This window comes from Kryptolebias marmoratus, linkage group LG19 (assembly GCF_001649575.2).
Source record: "Kryptolebias marmoratus isolate JLee-2015 linkage group LG19, ASM164957v2, whole genome shotgun sequence".
Taxonomy (NCBI): Eukaryota; Metazoa; Chordata; class Actinopteri; order Cyprinodontiformes; family Rivulidae; genus Kryptolebias; species Kryptolebias marmoratus.
The window spans coordinates 22,901,786-22,918,706 of NC_051448.1; the positions used below are offsets into that span (position 1 = coordinate 22,901,786).

General features: G+C 41.8%; 2 protein-coding genes across 3 annotated transcripts in view; one reads left to right on the forward strand and one right to left on the reverse strand.

Annotated features, from left to right (window-relative positions):
* The window catches only part of cdk19 (cyclin-dependent kinase 19), an 89,055-nt gene extending 82,520 nt beyond the window's left edge, over positions 1–6,535 (reverse strand). Inside the window, exon 1 of one of the 2 annotated variants that reach the window (XM_037981612.1) lies at positions 6,262–6,535. In XM_037981612.1, coding sequence (XP_037837540.1) covers positions 6,262–6,389 — 128 coding nt within the window. In that variant the 5' untranslated portion in view covers positions 6,390–6,535. The remainder of the gene's footprint in view (positions 1–6,261) is intronic. The other variant, XM_017434125.3, reaches the window with a different exon arrangement.
* Positions 6,536–7,211: 676 nt separating this feature from the next.
* On the forward strand, positions 7,212–16,475 carry amd1 (adenosylmethionine decarboxylase 1). The gene is made up of 9 exons (XM_017434124.3): positions 7,212–7,543; positions 12,254–12,340; positions 12,537–12,663; positions 12,753–12,855; positions 13,993–14,035; positions 14,361–14,505; positions 14,593–14,685; positions 14,763–14,918; positions 15,010–16,475. Exons 1-9 carry the CDS (start codon positions 7,431–7,433, stop codon positions 15,151–15,153), a joined length of 1,011 nt encoding a protein of 336 aa, XP_017289613.1. The 5' UTR covers positions 7,212–7,430; the 3' UTR covers positions 15,154–16,475.
* The last annotated feature ends 446 nt before the right edge of the window (positions 16,476–16,921 follow it).

The window sequence follows — 16,921 nt, forward strand, 5'->3', positions numbered from 1 at the left end:
CCCATCTCCACCTGCTTGTAATCAGTCTCACTCACCTGTGTCCATTTTCCTCATTATCCTCTGTCTTTAAAAACTGGTCATTCTCATTCACCTCTCACTGGATCATTCCGCTTTGCCTGCTCCTTACTGTTCATCCTTGTCATGCCTTCGCTTCTGGTTTTTGGATTTTGTCTTTGTTAAGTTTTGCTGCCACGTCAGCCTTTTGTTTATTATTTATGGAATAAATTAGTTTTCTTTATCTTTCACCATGAGTCTGCGTTCTGGGTTCGCCGCCATATCCCCACCTTCTGACAGTGGCCTACAGATTAGCTCAAGAACAGAGCAGAAAGCTTCATGGAATGGGTTTCCATGGCTGGCTGCAGCCAAGCCTTACATCAACAAGTGCAAAGCGTCAGATACAGTGGGGTAAAGCACACCGCTACTGGACTCTAGAGCAGTGGAGACGTGTTCTCTGGAGTGAGGAATCACATTTCTCTGTCTGGCAATTTGATGGACGTGTCTGGGTTTGGCAGTTGCCAGGAGAATGGTACTTTTCTGACTGCAAGGTGTCAAGTGTAACGTTTGGTGGAGGGGGGGTTATAGTGTGGGGTTGTTTTTTCGGAGTTGGGCTTGGCCGCTTATGCCCCTTTTACACGGGCTCTAATTCAGAAGTCCCACTCTACTCCACTCTCGTCTGCTCGGCTCTATAAAGAATGCATCACGTCTACACTGGCCAGTTTGGTCGGTAGCAGAGGAATGCCTCCTTGTGTTGCGGGGGGCAGGGGGGCTACGAAAACATGGCGCAAGTTGTGTAAACAACGAAAGCGCTATGGACAGCGTTGGCCCTGTGTTGTTGCTGTTATTTTAAACTTATGGGGATTCTCCTGAGACTTCAGGAAGAGAGGCGCAGTGGAAGAAATGCTCTGGATGCTGTGATTGTTGCGCGGAGTAGGACAGCTGTTATCTGCCGGAGATTTCAGGCTTTACAGCGCCTTCAGCTGGGGGACAGACGGCATAAACGTTGCAGGGTAAGCTAACGCTGTTGTTTATAGTCCTACTGTTTGCTCTTTATGCTTGCATCTGGTCACACCCACGACCAATGAGTGAACAGGAGCTAAGCTTGCGCCGCCCACGAAGCAAGGCAGACTCGGCTGGCCCTACTCTGAAGCAGGGACCAAAAAAGCAGGGAACAGCCTAAAAAAAATGCTGATGGAAACGCGCGCAAAGCAAGCAGAGTAGAGGGGAGCCGGGACCTTTAGAGCCCGTGTAAAAGGGGCATTAGTTCCAGTGAAAGGAACTCTTAATGCTTTAGCATACCAAGACATTTTGGACAATTTCATGCTCCAAACTTTGTGGGAACAGTTTGGGAATGTCCCCTTCCTGTTCCAACGTGACTGCGCACCAGTGCACAAAGCAAGGTCCATAAAGACATGGATGAGCAAGTTTGGTGTGGAAGAACTTGACTAGCCAGCACAATTTTGACTTCAATCTGATAGAACATATTTGGGATGAATTAGAGCAGAGACTGTGAGCCAGGCCTTTTGTCCAACATCAGTGTCTGACCTCACAAATGAGCTTCTGGAAGAATGGTCAGAAATTTCCATAAACACTCCTAAACCTTGTGGAAAGCCTTTCCAAAAGAGTTGAAGCTACAAAGGGTAAGCCAACATCATATTAAACCCTATGGATTAAGAATGGGGTGTCGCTCAAGTTGAATTTAAAGAGAGACAAGCAAATACTTATGGCAACATAGTGTGTATTTCTCAAGTTTTGGGTGTGAAGTGAGCAAACATTAAAAATACGAGGTACCTTAATACTCATATCTAGCACTGCATGTACAGGGGACAGAAAAAATGATTCCCATTTTAATACACTTTAGAGCAGGGGTGTCAAACTCCAGGCCTTGAGGGCCGCTGTCCTGGAAGTTTTAGGTTTTTCTGCTCCAACACACCTGATTCAAATGGTTTGACTCCTCACCAAATCATCAAGTTCTCCAGAAGCGTGGCAACAAGTCAACCATTTAAACCCGTTTTTTAAAAGCAAGAACACATCTAAAACATGCAGGACAGCGGCCCCCCCAGGAATGGAGTTTGACACCTGTGCTTTAGAGGATAGGCTCACTGGGAGTAAGGGATGCCCTCCCTCCCCTGAGCCTTACCTGCAGCCCCTGAGAATATAATCCAGGCAAAAGCTCTATCAGACAGCAGCAGCAGCTCTCCAGATTCCACTTGCTGCAGAACACTTTATTTTTAGCTGTACTATTGAAGTATTTGAAAACAGCTGAGATCATAGGTTTGAAGGCTAAACTAGTAGTTACACAATGAACCGACTTAGATGTTTTTAGCCCGGCGGTGTTAGCAAAGATTTAACTGACCTCATTCTGCCAGTAAAAACACTGGTGTAATCAATACCAATAATGGTGTTTTGTCCATTTAAATGAGTCAGATGTGAGCCACTGTTAAATGGAATTTGTAGCAACATGTTTTGCATTTCTTTGTAAGACAGACATTTTCACACACTCACAGACACCTTTTTATGACCACCTTTGCCTGATGTACAATAATCAGCTTTGACCTTGCAGTTACATCAGGCAAAAAGACTTGATTATAAATTTACATTTTGGCTCATTGGAGTGCCTTTACATGAATTAAAAGCTGGTCATTCAGTATATTCGGATAGCCAGTCAACTGTATTTTGGGGGCACATAACAGACCTGATCAATTAAAGCCACCTCAGATCAGAACCCTTTCCCACAGGTTAGACATGATGTACATCTCACTTCATCCATCACTCTTCTTCTGACACACCCATTGCTTCCAAAGCTTTACAGTTGTTTAATTAGCTGTACAAACAAGAAATTTTCTTAAAGCTACTCATAAATACTGGAAAAGCTCTTATTTCACAATGATCCCTTAACATGCATTCTGCTGGTGAATATATCATTTAGATTTCACTGAACGTTTCAGTGACCTTCAATCGTTATCATCCAGGATGTTTTTCTGCCACAGTTTTGCCTCAGAGTTGACGGTTCACTGTTAACTTTCCTGGTTTTTAGCCCAATTTCAGTTGTTTCAGCAACCTTCTCACCCCTTGAAAACAGAGTAAGAGGTTTTTTTGTCTTCCCACATGGTTCTTTAGAGAACATGAAGCTACTCACGACACTTGTTGTAACCTAAAACCTTTTCATCCCTGCAGTACTCTGTGTGATGCTATTACTTATTCACAGGCTTAAATGCAGACAGTGCTCTTTTCCTTCCAGGGAGTATGTCAGCAGCACTGCACAAAGCTATTTCTGAGATATTGCACCTCATCCTTCTGTATTTTATGGGCAAAAAAAAAATAACACCAAGTAATTAAAGGCCAAGCATATCTTAAAAGAAATTACATTGTCCATTGCCTTTCATGACAGATTTTTAAATTAAGATCCTCTTATAATGAGAAGGAATGGAGTTATAGCTGTTTTAGTCAAACTTTGTAAATGACATTATGCGCATTATGCTCTCAGAGTATGTGTTAATGATGACTCTCAGCTACTACCATTCTAAATTTTAGCTCAATATCTGTGAAATTGGTTGAATTAACAATCAGTTTGCAATGGCAACCATTTTGAATCTGTTTGACTCCAAAAGTTAATCAGTTCCAGATGTACGTCGGACGATGACTTTGTGAAAATTTCATGAAAATCCTTCCACTGGTTCATAAATTGTTGTTCTAACAGAACAGACAAATGAATACACACAGAGACACAGGCAAAAACAGTATCACCCTTTCGCCTTCGGCAGCAGTTGATAATATAGCACCTCTGTATTTTTCTTCAGAGGAGCTTCTGTTTACAAAATATAAATGAATAAAAATGCAAGAAGTCGGTTCAAGGATCCCAAAACTGCCACGAGTCGTTGAAGTAAAATACTAAATATTTTAGACATGTCACTGTATTTCCTGATGACTTTGTTCAGCATTTTAAGAAAGAGGTGCACACACTGTGCTGGATGTAAGATCTGAAATAACACTCAGGATGTTACTGGCTCCCCGTCTTCTCAGGTGCTACAGCTGCTGACCTGACTGAGTTGACCTCTGACCTCTCATCACATCTCTAATATGCTCGTATTGTTGGAGCGTTCAATAAGACACCGCCTGCAGCCCCGACTCAGCTTTACACCTCTGTGATGAACAGTAGGGTGAGAGGGCACTGATCCCACTTTACTTTCCTTTACAAACTGAGAACTTAAACTCAGGTCCCTGATACTGATGTAACACTAGGGTTGCAGTTTTCTTTTGTAAGTCACAAGTAACTGGAAAATTGATTCACATACTCGCCCACGGCTGAAGGCCAAGTTGGAATGATAATGTTTTTGCATGTATGTGTGGGTGCTTTTTTTTGTACTGTTAGCAAACACTTCATGAATCACTGGATGGATCTGAATAAAACTCTCAGAAAGCAATCACTGGACGAACAACAACGTTGTTCACCCCCAACCCTAACTTTCCTACTTTTTAACCTAGATCAGGAGTCTGCAACCTGCGGCTCTGGAGCCACATGTGGCTGTTCAGCCACTCTGCAGTGGCTCCTTGTAATTTTGACAAAAAAATAAAAATCATGTGAAAAATCACTATCACGTGTGTTTGTTTACCTACAAAAAATGCCAAAGTAACTAAAGATAGGCCAACAATGACGATGTCCATGAAAGAGCTGTTTGGGATTGAGAAGTCCAACATTTTGGTGTACTGATAAATGGTTATACTGGGCCACCCCACCCACTAGATGGCCTTACTCAGAGTAGGGTGGCCATTCTCCAATTTGAAGGCTGGGGGTTCGAAACCCAGCCACTGCCGGTGAATGCTGAGCTATTAACCACCCAGCTTGATCCCTGATATTTTATTCTTTTCAGTTGTTTTACTCGTTCTTTCACTTTTCTTTTGCGTTTAGCTCCAGATTCACTCTTATATTTCCACATCTCCTCTGAGATTCTGCGCTTGTCTGATTCCACCATATTTGTTTACCTTTGTTTTAGACCACAGCCAGCCTAACGTAGGCCAATCATGTGACTCAAGCTTCTACTTGATTTTCAGCAGATTCAACCTGTTGCTTTAATTGAATTTATACTTTATAAAGAGTACATTTAAAGAAAATGGATGCAAAATGGATGCTGCAAAATAAATGAAAAACATTTGATGAAAACCTGTTTGAGTCTTCTAGAAATGTGAGACTGGAACAGAAGTCTACATTTCCAGCAGGAAAGTGACCCTAAACACACCGCTAAAAAAACACTCCAGTGGTTTAAGGACAACCAGTTAAATGTCCTGGAGTGGTCCAGTCAAAGTCCAAACCTCAGTCCAAGTGAGAATCTCTGGTTTGATTTAAAGATTGTTGGACACAAGCAGCACCCATCCAACCTGAAGGAGCTGCAGCAGTTTGGTCAGGAAGAACAAACAAAAAGTCCAGAAGTTAGATGGACCAAGACAAGAAGACTCTTGCTGTTGGAAATACTGCAGAAGGTGGGGACAGAAAGGGCTGAGTTTTGGGGGAATTAATGCATTATGCACGCACCACTAATCTATTTTTGGTAAAGTATTTCTTGTAGATTTGTTACAAACAAATTATTAATCCATCTAAAGCCCAAGCTGTAAAGCAACAAAACAGAAAGAATACCAAGAGGGACAAATATTTTTCCAAGTATCTGTCCCTCTTCCTGTTGCTGTAATATGCAATGTGTTTGAAGTGGGACTGTCTTTTGCTTCACAAGAACAAAGGAAGACTTTACTAATCAACTGTGTGTCTAAAAAAAAGTTTGACATTCAATGCACAACAAAACTGGAGCCACGAAGACCAGCCGAAGAGCCAGGATGTGTTGAAATGACACCAGTCCCCTCCGCTGCGTTCAAACACACCGAGCTACGTTCACTGACACCACCAAACAGAGACTTGTCAGAAAAAATAAACAGCTACAGCGGCTTTAATGTGTTGTTCTGGGTGTTAGGTGAGAAGAGGAGGAGGAGGAGGAGGAGGAAAGAGAGGAGGTGTGTGTGTGTGTGTGTGTGTGAGAGAGAGAGAGAGAGATAGAGAGAGAGAGTGTGAGTGTGTGTGTGGAAGGGGGTCCGTTGGTGAATGAGTGCGTGCGTTACATGAAAACAAAAACACTGAGACACGGGTTATCGCTTCGGGGAGGTTCAAATCTAACGCTCCGTTCAACACATATGAGAGACGTGTGTTCACAAAATGCACCCTGCGATCAGCCGAATGTCAGGGAACAAAACAAAAACAACAACGTCCTGTTATCTTACCCGTCTTTGCGCTTAGCTTTATAAACGTGCCCGTAGGTGCCTCGACCCACTTTGCAACCTTCATATTCGAACAGATCTTCCACTCTCTCCCTCTCGGCTGCCAGCTTTGTTTTGAAGTCGTAATCCATTTTAACCCATAAATACGTCTTAAATTACAATAAAATAAAATATTAATTATTACATGCATTAATTAAATAATCTGCTCGTTTTATTCCCCCACCATTTCCTTGTTTGGGATTTTGGTCTGCTCCGCTTAATGTTCACTGGTTCGTTGACGTTTCTAATTGGCGCGCAAAGCTCGCTGGGTAATGTAGTCTTTTGGAGCAACACCCGCCTTTTGCTACTTTGTAAAGCATGACTCGAGAAAAACTACAACCCGCGCTTCTCGTTGCGGTTTGTTGCACTTTGCGTTCCCTTGGACGCTCTTCGAAAATACAGCTCGGACGTTTGAATTTATGAAAGACTTTAATTGTAAGACAAGCGACTTCTTTCTTGATCTTAATAATAATAATAATAATAATAATACACTAATACATTCACCTTCAATTTACTTTTTCTTGTACAGCTCTATGTATACAGCTCTATGTATGCTCGTGTATAAATATGAGTCAACATTTTGTATTTCTTTGAATATTAAATCTGTATATGATACTCCACATGTACATAAGCAAATGTACGTGAACATATCACTAATGTCAAACAATATTTATACATTAAAACCGTATATTTATTTAGCATTTTCAAATTATTTTGATTATGTTATTATACTGTTCTTAAGAATTATAGCCTACTGTCTTTTATTTTGAAGTAGCAGTCGAATGTCACGTGATAAAACACTTCGCTACTTTCTGATTGATAGGTTCCTGGACCAATCATAAATGATTGGCCTCTGGATTGGTTGGTTTAGGTTTGACGTAGTTGCGATGGCCAAATAAAATCACCGCGCGAGGTTCATTCGGGCGCTTTACACAGTATGGCCGGCGATATTAGCTAGCGCTCGCTAACGGTATTCTCTGCAAAAGGGAACGCGGTAACTCAAGAAAATCAACATCTAAATTACTCAAAAGGACTGTACCTCAACAAATTGTAGCTAATCGAGGAAAATTTTATTGAGCTACAAACGTTGTAAGCGACGTTTACCATTTTTTTTGTTGGGTGTCTGTTGTCTCATGATGGAGGATAACGGTGCACATTTCTTCGAGGGGACCGAGAAGCTGTTGGAGGTGTGGTTCTCTCGGGAGGATGAGACCAAAGGAACCGGGGACCTCCGTACCATCCCAAGGTTTGAATCCTTTCAGTATACTCAGTCCACTCAGTCTAGCGTAGTAGCCGTAGGTGGAGATCCCCTCCACGTCTGACTTTCATTACTTCACTTCTGGTGATAAATATCCAACTAAACGTAATAAAATCTTATTTTCCGTAGGCACGAATATTATATAATGTTTAAGTGGTTAGCTAGGAAGTAAACCAGTCGGCCTAACAACACAGCACCAACAAGTTGGCTAACACCGTCAATGAAAATGGCCACCTCCCCTTTAACTGTGTCACTTTAGAGCTGAGTCATTCATTCCTAATTTTAATTTGGTTTAGAAATATTTTAATGCTCCTGTAGTTCTTCGCTTCGTAAAAGTAACTGGTGGAGGGGCTTATAACGTGGGTTAGCCAGCTTGACAGGATCACGCTGGCTAACCCACATTACTTCCTGGAAGAAAACATTTTAAACCTCTACTTTGCCCTTCTTATTGGGTTCATTTAATATTACACTAATCATTGTATTTAAATGCGGCATTCATTCCGTTACCTGTCAGGTTAGTTTGGCTGCCATTGTTAGGTTAGATGGGTTTGACTTTTTTTTGTATCCTAAATTATAGTGCGCACGCGGACATCTTTTCGCCTCCTCGTCATGTGGTCATGTTTGTTCAAGGTGGTAAAAAACGTAACGAGACATTTCAGTCAGGTTTGAGAAAGCGCGTTGTTTTTTTTTGGTTTATTTTAATGCTGAAGGAGACGGGTTATTTTTCCCTGCGTCATTCAGCAGCAGCCAGTCGGAGGGGGAGGGGGCGCGAAGCATGTGGTGCTCCCGTCTGCTGCTTCGGTGGCGGTCACTGTCTTCTCCAACATGGCCTCCCCGAACAGGCTCCAGAAGCACTGGAGACCGAAATATGGCCACGGTTTGCACCTCACTTAAAGTCTTCCCTTGGTTTTTGTTGACAGGAAGATGTGGATGTCCTGTGCTGCTCCTACTAACACTGCTGAGGTCCAGTAACAATGAAAGCCCCCCCCCCCCTCCAGTCATCAGCCCAGTAACTCTGGTGTTAAATAGGTGCTGTGTAGGTTTGACTCAAAGTGGCTGCCACCCCTGCTCAGGTCACGTTTCCAGCCATGCGGGCTCTCCCCTCCCAGCTCCTGTGATTGGTTAAAGAGCTCCCTCCCTCCCAGGCCTCTGACTGGCTCAGAATGAGGAGGATGGGACATTTTCTGAAAGATCCACATGGAGGATGGGGGAGGAACCCTTTGACCTTTGCCTTAGTATTTTTTATGCCACAAAATTCTCATCTCGCCACATTCTTCAGGAGATTGGGAGAAACTGAAACCAAGTTGGTATTAAAGTGAAACAGTGCTCACTGTTTTTTTTGTTTGTTTAAATTATTATTAAAGTGCCTTCAGGGGAAACACCTGGATGTAATGCCTGCGGTTAGAAGGTGAAAGCAAACATTAATGTCTGTTTTTTTTTTTTTTTACTAAATTCTCATGAGCCACTGGACAGATTTCAATGAAACCACCTGATTCAAAATGGCTGCCACAACCAAAAAGAAAAATAAAACTGTCTGTAACTCAACCCGTTTTACAGATGTAACCTAAGATTTGGTGTGGATGACAGATTCTGTTAAGTGTTTGGCATCAACTCTGTTAGCGAAATATCTCTGAAACCACTGAACAGATTTCATTGAGACTTTAAGGAAATAAGCGCCAAATGCACCTCTACTGCTGAATGCCATTTTTAAAGCCACCACAAAATGTCCACAACAGCCAGCTGGCCTTTAAAAACAACAAAAACTGGCCATGATTCAGTCAGTTTTGCAGCTATTGAGATAAAATTTGATGTTACGATGGTGCAGTGACATTAGAGATGAATATAAAATAAAAATTGGCTGATTTGGCTCCTCCACAGCTCATCATAACTCACATGTTTGGACCGAAGTTTCACTTTCATACATTCTGTCAAACTAATCCATCACTTGAACAACCTTTCTGTAGAATATTGTTAAAACCGCTAGCCCGTGGCTTGGTTACGGGCTGAATTTGCAGCCTTTACTGGTCATTAACCAGATTACACAAGTCTGTGAACGAGAGAATTGTGGCTGTTCGGGTGAATGAGGACCGGCATTAATTTACAGCCAGAGGGCAGATTATCAGCTTAGACGGACACAGTCAGTGGATCAGGCTCGCTGGATACCAGCCAGTGTCCAAATAAGTCCACAAGGGCGTCTGATTCAGAAATGTGAAGCTTTCTCACATTACCTCTGCTCCTGTGGGTTCTGTGGGTCATGGTCTGTCTCAAGTGACTGCGAAGGGCAGCTGTCCCAAAGGCCACACAGTATGGACACTCACATACTCCAAACTGTGCTTTTCTTACCGTCAGGTTCTCTTTCAGCAGTCAAGGCTGGATTTCAATGTCTGTGAAGCAAATTCAGGAGGTTTAGAACATTGGTTTGAACCACCTAATTTTATTTAGGGTTTTTAATTTAAAGAGCAAAAATGAAATATGGCACTTCAGAGCTCTGTTGGCTGCACATGCTCGAACTTCCTCAAGTTGCATAACCTGATCATTTTTGTTTGTGAATCACCTGTGCAGCAACACACCTACTTGGCAAACAGCTTTTCTCAGACCCCTCAGGCCATATCATTGGTTAATCATTTAATGCCCCCTTTTTTTAGCAAGCATGTGACAAACTGGAGCTTGTTTTGCACTTCAGTCAGAAGTAGTAAATAATATCATCTAAATAATATCATCTTGGTCTGTAGCACGTTGGTGAAGCATGTCTTCTGCATATGAATGAACCATTCCTGGTAGTACCTGGCAGTTTAATCTGGTCTTTTTTTATGTGTGGAAGTTTGATCCTGCTGAGCATCCAGAATTAGCCTTCAGTGTACATTCCACTCTGAAACTGGAGCGACCCACGTCTCCAGTAACTTTGGCGCTGTGGAATGAAGCTGGGAAGTCAAACATGTTGCTGCAGCTTCTTGTGTCGCTCGGTGTGAAACGGTGAACCACAAAACAGCATGGGTTTAAAATGGTGTTGACAGTAGTTTTTGTAAATTAAATCCTTGATTTTAATGAGCACGGAGTGGGCTAAAAACAATGGTATCTCTTTTCTGTGCTGTTTTTAGTATTAAGTTAGTCTGTGCTAATTGTTAGGCAGCACCCTATAATAAGGTTTTTTTGACATGTTATTGCGTGCTGTTTATTATACATAAAAATATATAAATCGACCATGTACAAAAAAACCTAAGTTTCAAGATCCTGGAAATGCATCAATATTCGTTTTATAATCACATCCCAGCCCTTTGAGTTTTAATCAGATTGCAAGGTGCCTAAAGATTCCCATCCTCAGTAATTTGAAATTAGTAGTGCAGTGAGCCAGTAAAAATGATCACCAAAATGAATCATCTTTAATAATATTGGTAATTTTTACAGTTGGCTATAACCTCTCAATCCATATCATCTTCTGTACAAAACCTGTTTGACCATATTGTCTAAATGGGCTATTGGGAACTTGTTAGTAGTTTACCGGGGAGACAGCCAGCAGCTCACTACATGTGCATTTTACCTACAGCAGCTACGTTGACATAATGATATAATGCAAATTGAATAACATCAACATGCTTTTCTTTACAAGCCACTCCCATGCTGGCTTTATTTAATTGTGTGTAAATGAGCCCTGTGCAACTGAAGCAGCAGCACAGTTTTGACTGACCGACCTGTTAACTGCAGTAATTAGTCCAATTCAGTGAGGTTCCCTGAAGTCTCCAAGCAAAAGGAGAAGCAGTATGCTTTGTTTTGGACTTTTTAAAGCACTTTATAGCTATTTATAAATGAGGAGTTCTTGGATTTCTAAAAATGCTAAGAAGTATTTTTCACACGTTTACAGTCAAACTCCTTCCAGTGTGATGTTGTTAAGATGATCTGGGATGGAGCAGAAGCTAGCAGGGAGGTCAGGGAAGTGCGTGGTGCTAGTACATTCCCCACTGAGCTCTGAGCTCTTCTCGCGAGCTTTCTCGATCCTGTCGAGGCCGAGCTGTGAATAGGCCCCGGGCTGTTCTCCTTCCAAGGTTGTATTTGAAAATGTGACGCAGCTGCTTTTGCACTGCAGCTGTTTTTGAGTGCTGCCTGTGGCCGATGGGAGGGGGGGAGGTCGGGACAGCAGCCTTTGTTATTGAACAGATCAGTGGCTGCGTACGTCCGAGTGCGGCGACGATTTTTGCTTTAAACAGCTTATTGTCCCATCCTGATGTAAAATGTAGCATTTGCATGTCAAATAAAGGCACATTTCTTTCAGTCCACAAACCATTGTGCATCCCTTCAGCATTAGCTGGTTTTGTTTCCCAACAGAACATCATAAATGTTTTACTTTCCTTAGTGCTTTAGTGCCACAGGACAACATTTTTACTATCAAAGCAGTGTTTTTGATTAAGGTTCCACCGCAGAAAGTTCTCCAATTTCTATAAATATTCATATAAAAAATACTTAAATGATTTACCATTTATTTATTTGAAATAAGCTGTGTTTATTATAACTCATTGCTATTGATGCTGACATGACATTAAACTTACACTACTACTGCTGCTACTACTACAGTACAAACTGAAGAAGCTGAATATCTTCCTGCAGTAAATTTAATTGCATAACTAGTTAACTAATGTTTCATGTTCAAATAAAAATCCAAGAGAAATACAAAGGTCTTTAATTGTCATTTCTTCTTCTGTTTAGGTTTGAGTGGGACAAACTTTTGGAGAATGTGCATTGTTTGATCATAAGTGTGACAAAGACCGACAAGCAGGAAGCTTATATACTCAGGTAAGTGCTCGCTGTTTCCTGATGAGAGTTGTTAGGTGACCGTCGTCTTTAAGCTGATGGCTTTTTTACACGACTTTACAGAAATTTGTCAGTTTTTATCATGAATTGTTTGGTTGTTTTTGATCTAAAGCTTTACAGTGTGGTTGTAGTTGAAATGTTTGTTCTAAAACCATTTTTGTCTCCTCTTTACTTGCAGTGAGAGTAGCATGTTTGTCTCCAAGAGACGTTTCATTTTGAAGACATGTGGAACCACCCTCTTACTGCAAGCACTGGTGCCACTACTGGAACTCGCCAGGGAGTACTGCGGCTTCGACGCCATCGAGGTTAGTCACACTCAGCCTTTCAGACTCGCTGATGTTGGTGTGGGCATAGTGGATGTGGTGCCAGTGACTCTGTTCGTGTTTTCTGGCAGAATTTCTTCTACTCCCGCAAGAACTTTATGAAGCCAACCCATCAAGAGTTCCCTCATCGAAACTTCCAGGAAGAAGTGGACTTTCTCAGCCAGATTTTCCCAAGTATGATCAAATTAGTTTATTTTTCCCCCCTCATTAAATGATTTATTAATTCTGTATGTGCTAAAGTCTTAAGGCTCTGATTTCAGTTTTCTCTTTTTGGCAGTAATGGTTAATTGTTTCATTTGTTGGGGACTGTCACATATGTAAACCCAAATTAAAATCTATATATGAAGGTATAGGTGGTAACAGTGCTGACCAGTGGTGACTTTTGTCTACAGTCTACTGTACATTTACAGTAAATGTTTGTACTTTGGTATCAAATGACCAAAAATCATATAAGAAATCTGTAAATGAAGAGTTTGGAGAGGTCAGGGGTTATAAAATGGAAAATCCTGGGACTCCTTACAATCAGGATTCCCATGGAGTCTGGAAAAGTATGGAATTTGGGAAAGTAATCACAAGCATTTCCAGACTATTCCCTATTGTTTTCTAAAAGGGTACAGTCTAAAATAAACTAAAGCAAAACGAGTAGTTTTTCCACATTATCTATAAGACAGTCTTAGTGACTAAGACGGATTTATTAGTCATATGTGTTGAATATTGTCATTTAACAAACTCCAAACATCTTTGAGTCATATTTTATAAATTACCCAATTGTTAGATTCTCAGAAGTTCTCATAAAGTTTAATTTATAAGTTTAAATGAAAAAGTGGTATTTATTAGTTAAAAGGTACTAAGCTTTTATTATTAGTAATACACTTACTGTAGCTTGTTTCTTTGTGAAGTGTGCCTAGTTATCTAATTGAAAAGACATTATAATAATCTCATCATATGACTCAAATTATATGCAGTTTTAAGCGTGAAGAACAAAGTAAAGAAATCCATAGTTTATATGCTGATGTATCAGTGAACATAGTTACAGAGAGGCCCCTGCATGGTGCCGTATGTGGCTGTAAGAAGATTAACGGGCTCTCGGATATGCAGCAGGCATCTTTTCAGTCCTCGACATGTAAAACATTTTATTGTAAGTGGGAACCCAGTTTTTGTGTTGAAGAATTTAATATAACTATAAACTGGTGAGTTATGATTGGCTTGTTGAGTGCCCCTTTAAGACTCAAATATATGTAACAGATGATGCATTAAATAAAAAAATGTTTTCTTTAAACCAGTGGCTGATCTGTCCTTTGTTTCTCTCAGATGGTGCAGCCTACTGCATGGGACGTTTGAACTCTGACTGCTGGTAAGCATCATGCGATCGCCACAGACTGGAACTTGATTCTGTCCATCCACAGTGTTGCTGATACTATTAGATATGCTTCAGAATGATGCTGATGACAAAATGCTGTAGAGCTTTCCGTGTTCGTGTCTGAACAGATGAATCAGCTAGTTGTAGAGTCTGCTGTGTTGCTGCAGCATTTCTGATAAGTGGTGCCTCCTGTACAGCCTCCAGACTGAATGTGGCTGAGAAGGTCTGTCTTCTGGGAGTTTGACTTTTTTAAAATGTACGCACGTTCTGATGGATTCACCTGTCATGGCCCGACTTATTCTTGGCCCGTTGCTCGCAGGTACCTGTTCACCCTGGATCTGCCAGAGTACTGGGAGAACAAGCATGCAGATCAGACACTGGAAGTTCTGATGAGCGACCTCGATCCAGCCAGTATGGACCAGTTCTACATGAAAGATGGTGTTTCTGCAAGTGAGGTCACTCGTGTAAGTACCAATCAGCGGGAGGTGGTGTTGGTCACAGGAGGTTGGTGGGTAAAAAGAGGTGACCGTCTTCTTTGCGTCTCGTTTCAGAGGAGTGGAATTCGTGACCTGATACCAGGTTCTGTGATCGACGCCACAATGTTCAACCCTTGTGGGTACTCAATGAATGGAATGAAGATTGATGTGAGTAACAATGTTGTTGTTGTGCTGGTTGTCATGAACATGTCTGGTAACATTGCTTGGCCTGTGGCCGTGTACAGGGAACTTACTGGACCATCCACATCACCCCGGAGCCAGAGTTCTCCTACGTCAGCTTTGAAACCAACCTCTCCCAAACGTCGTACGACGAACTGATCAGAAAGGTTGTGGAAGTGTTCAAGCCAGGAAAATTCGTGACTACACTTTTTGTCAATCAGGTGTGTTCATATAGTAAAATCCACACTTGTAGGGCCTTTCATCTATATTTGTCCCTGCAGTGTTATTTAGTATTTGTTTTTTCTCCCACAGAGCTCCAAATGTCGCAGTGTCTTCTCTTCTCCCATGAAACTCGAGGGCTACAAGCGTCTTGACCGCCAATTAGCTCAATTCAACGATTACAATTTTGTCTTCACAAGCTACACTAAAAATCGCCAGCAGAACCAGCAGAGCTGAGGGTTGAAGATGAAGAAGAGGCGCAAAAAGAACGGCGGCCCATCGGGCCTCCGTCGTTTTGAGAGCTCGCCAGCTTTCTCCCCCAAGCTTCTCTTCTGCTGCTGTCGTTCGGCGCGCCCACGCGTCACCGCGGCTTCGACTTTAACCTCCAGATTGAGTTGTTTGAAATGTTGTAACTGTGATTTAGATCTCTTGCATGAAAGCTCTTCTCTTTGTCTCGATATTCTAGCTCACTCTTGCTGTGATCTTGAGGTGCATGTAGAGGAATTAAACACGCTCTGTTCGAGGCTGTCCACCTGTGCCCAGTACACCGGTCCCTTCCTGCAGGTCTCCCCCCTCATCCCCCACAGACAAGGCTTCCGCCCACACTAGGCCAGGGCCCTGACATGCTCAGATCAGTCAGTCTCTTAGGCGCTCACAATGGCTCTGATTCGACCCAAACAGTCTGATTACATCCAGCTAACGATCGCACTTTGAACATTCAGGCCCATATAAAGTCCTCAGTAAACTTTGTTTCGAAATTTGAGTTTGTTTTGCCACATTTGCTGGTGTTCCACTGGGCCACAACTGTTGGAAACTAGTTTGCAATCCAAAATTGCAAGAAAATGAGTGAATTTTCATTGGCGGTGTAGCTGAATTGTGAGTCTTTGCAACCAGTGAGCCGTCCAGCAGAGTTTTCAAAATCACTGTTTGTTTTTGTCCACGACTCACACATTTACATTACAGGCCATGCACATTATTTCCTTCCCCACCTCTACCCACGTTGTACCTGACCTGGCTCAAGATCAGCCCAATTCATATAGCACTTTTTTAAACACAGGTGAAAGTGTTAAAAAATTTAAAGGACAATAAAAAAATAAATAAATGGGCAATAAAATGGGAGAAATTATATTATTAAGACACCACTGTGTCTAAATATAATTGTAATGAAATCATTATTTAAAAAAAAGTGGATGTATGTGTATGTGTATGTGTGTGTGTATGTATATGTATATGTATATATATATATATATATATATATATATATATATATATTAAAAAAAGAAACCAATAGTTAGGTACATATAGGCAGTTACATACTAACTGTAGGCTGTTTCAGAGAGGCAAGTTTATGATTTATTTTACTTGAGTGCACTTAACACCATTACTTTTTTTTTCCCATCTGCATGTATTTCAGACCTGGACATGTTTTCTGTCAGAGGAGAGCTCGTGCAGATGTCAAACAGCTCTAGTTCTCTTTAAGACTGTTTGGAGACACCTGTGGCAACTTTTATGTTAAGAATTGACTCACTTTTTTTTTCTTAACATGTTCAGTATTCAAGCAACAAGACTGCGTGACATAAGCGAGGACAGCACAAACCCCTGTAAACAGTTGAGTCATTTTAGGGACTGTCGCCGCCCAGTGAGATGCTACCTCCAATCTTTCACTAAAGTGCGTCTGGTCCTTTGGTTGCTGTAAATGCCACAGCAACCAAAAGGACCATTTTGCTTTGCACTTCACTCATCTGTGTTCCTCCACCCCTAGCATCCGGTTTCAGGTTCCTCCGGTTATTCCACGTTCACACGGGTTGGTTAAAAAGGTTGAGGTGAAGGTAGCGTGGCCCGGCACCAGTTGGCCCATTTCTCTGAACATGAGCGTTCGTGGATAAAAGCCTGGAGCAGGTTGGAGCTGAATGTGACTAAGAGAACACCTGACTTTCCTCTTTCCTCCCCTCTGTCACAATGCCCTCTGCTGACCAAACATGAAGACCCCCCACCCCCCACCCCC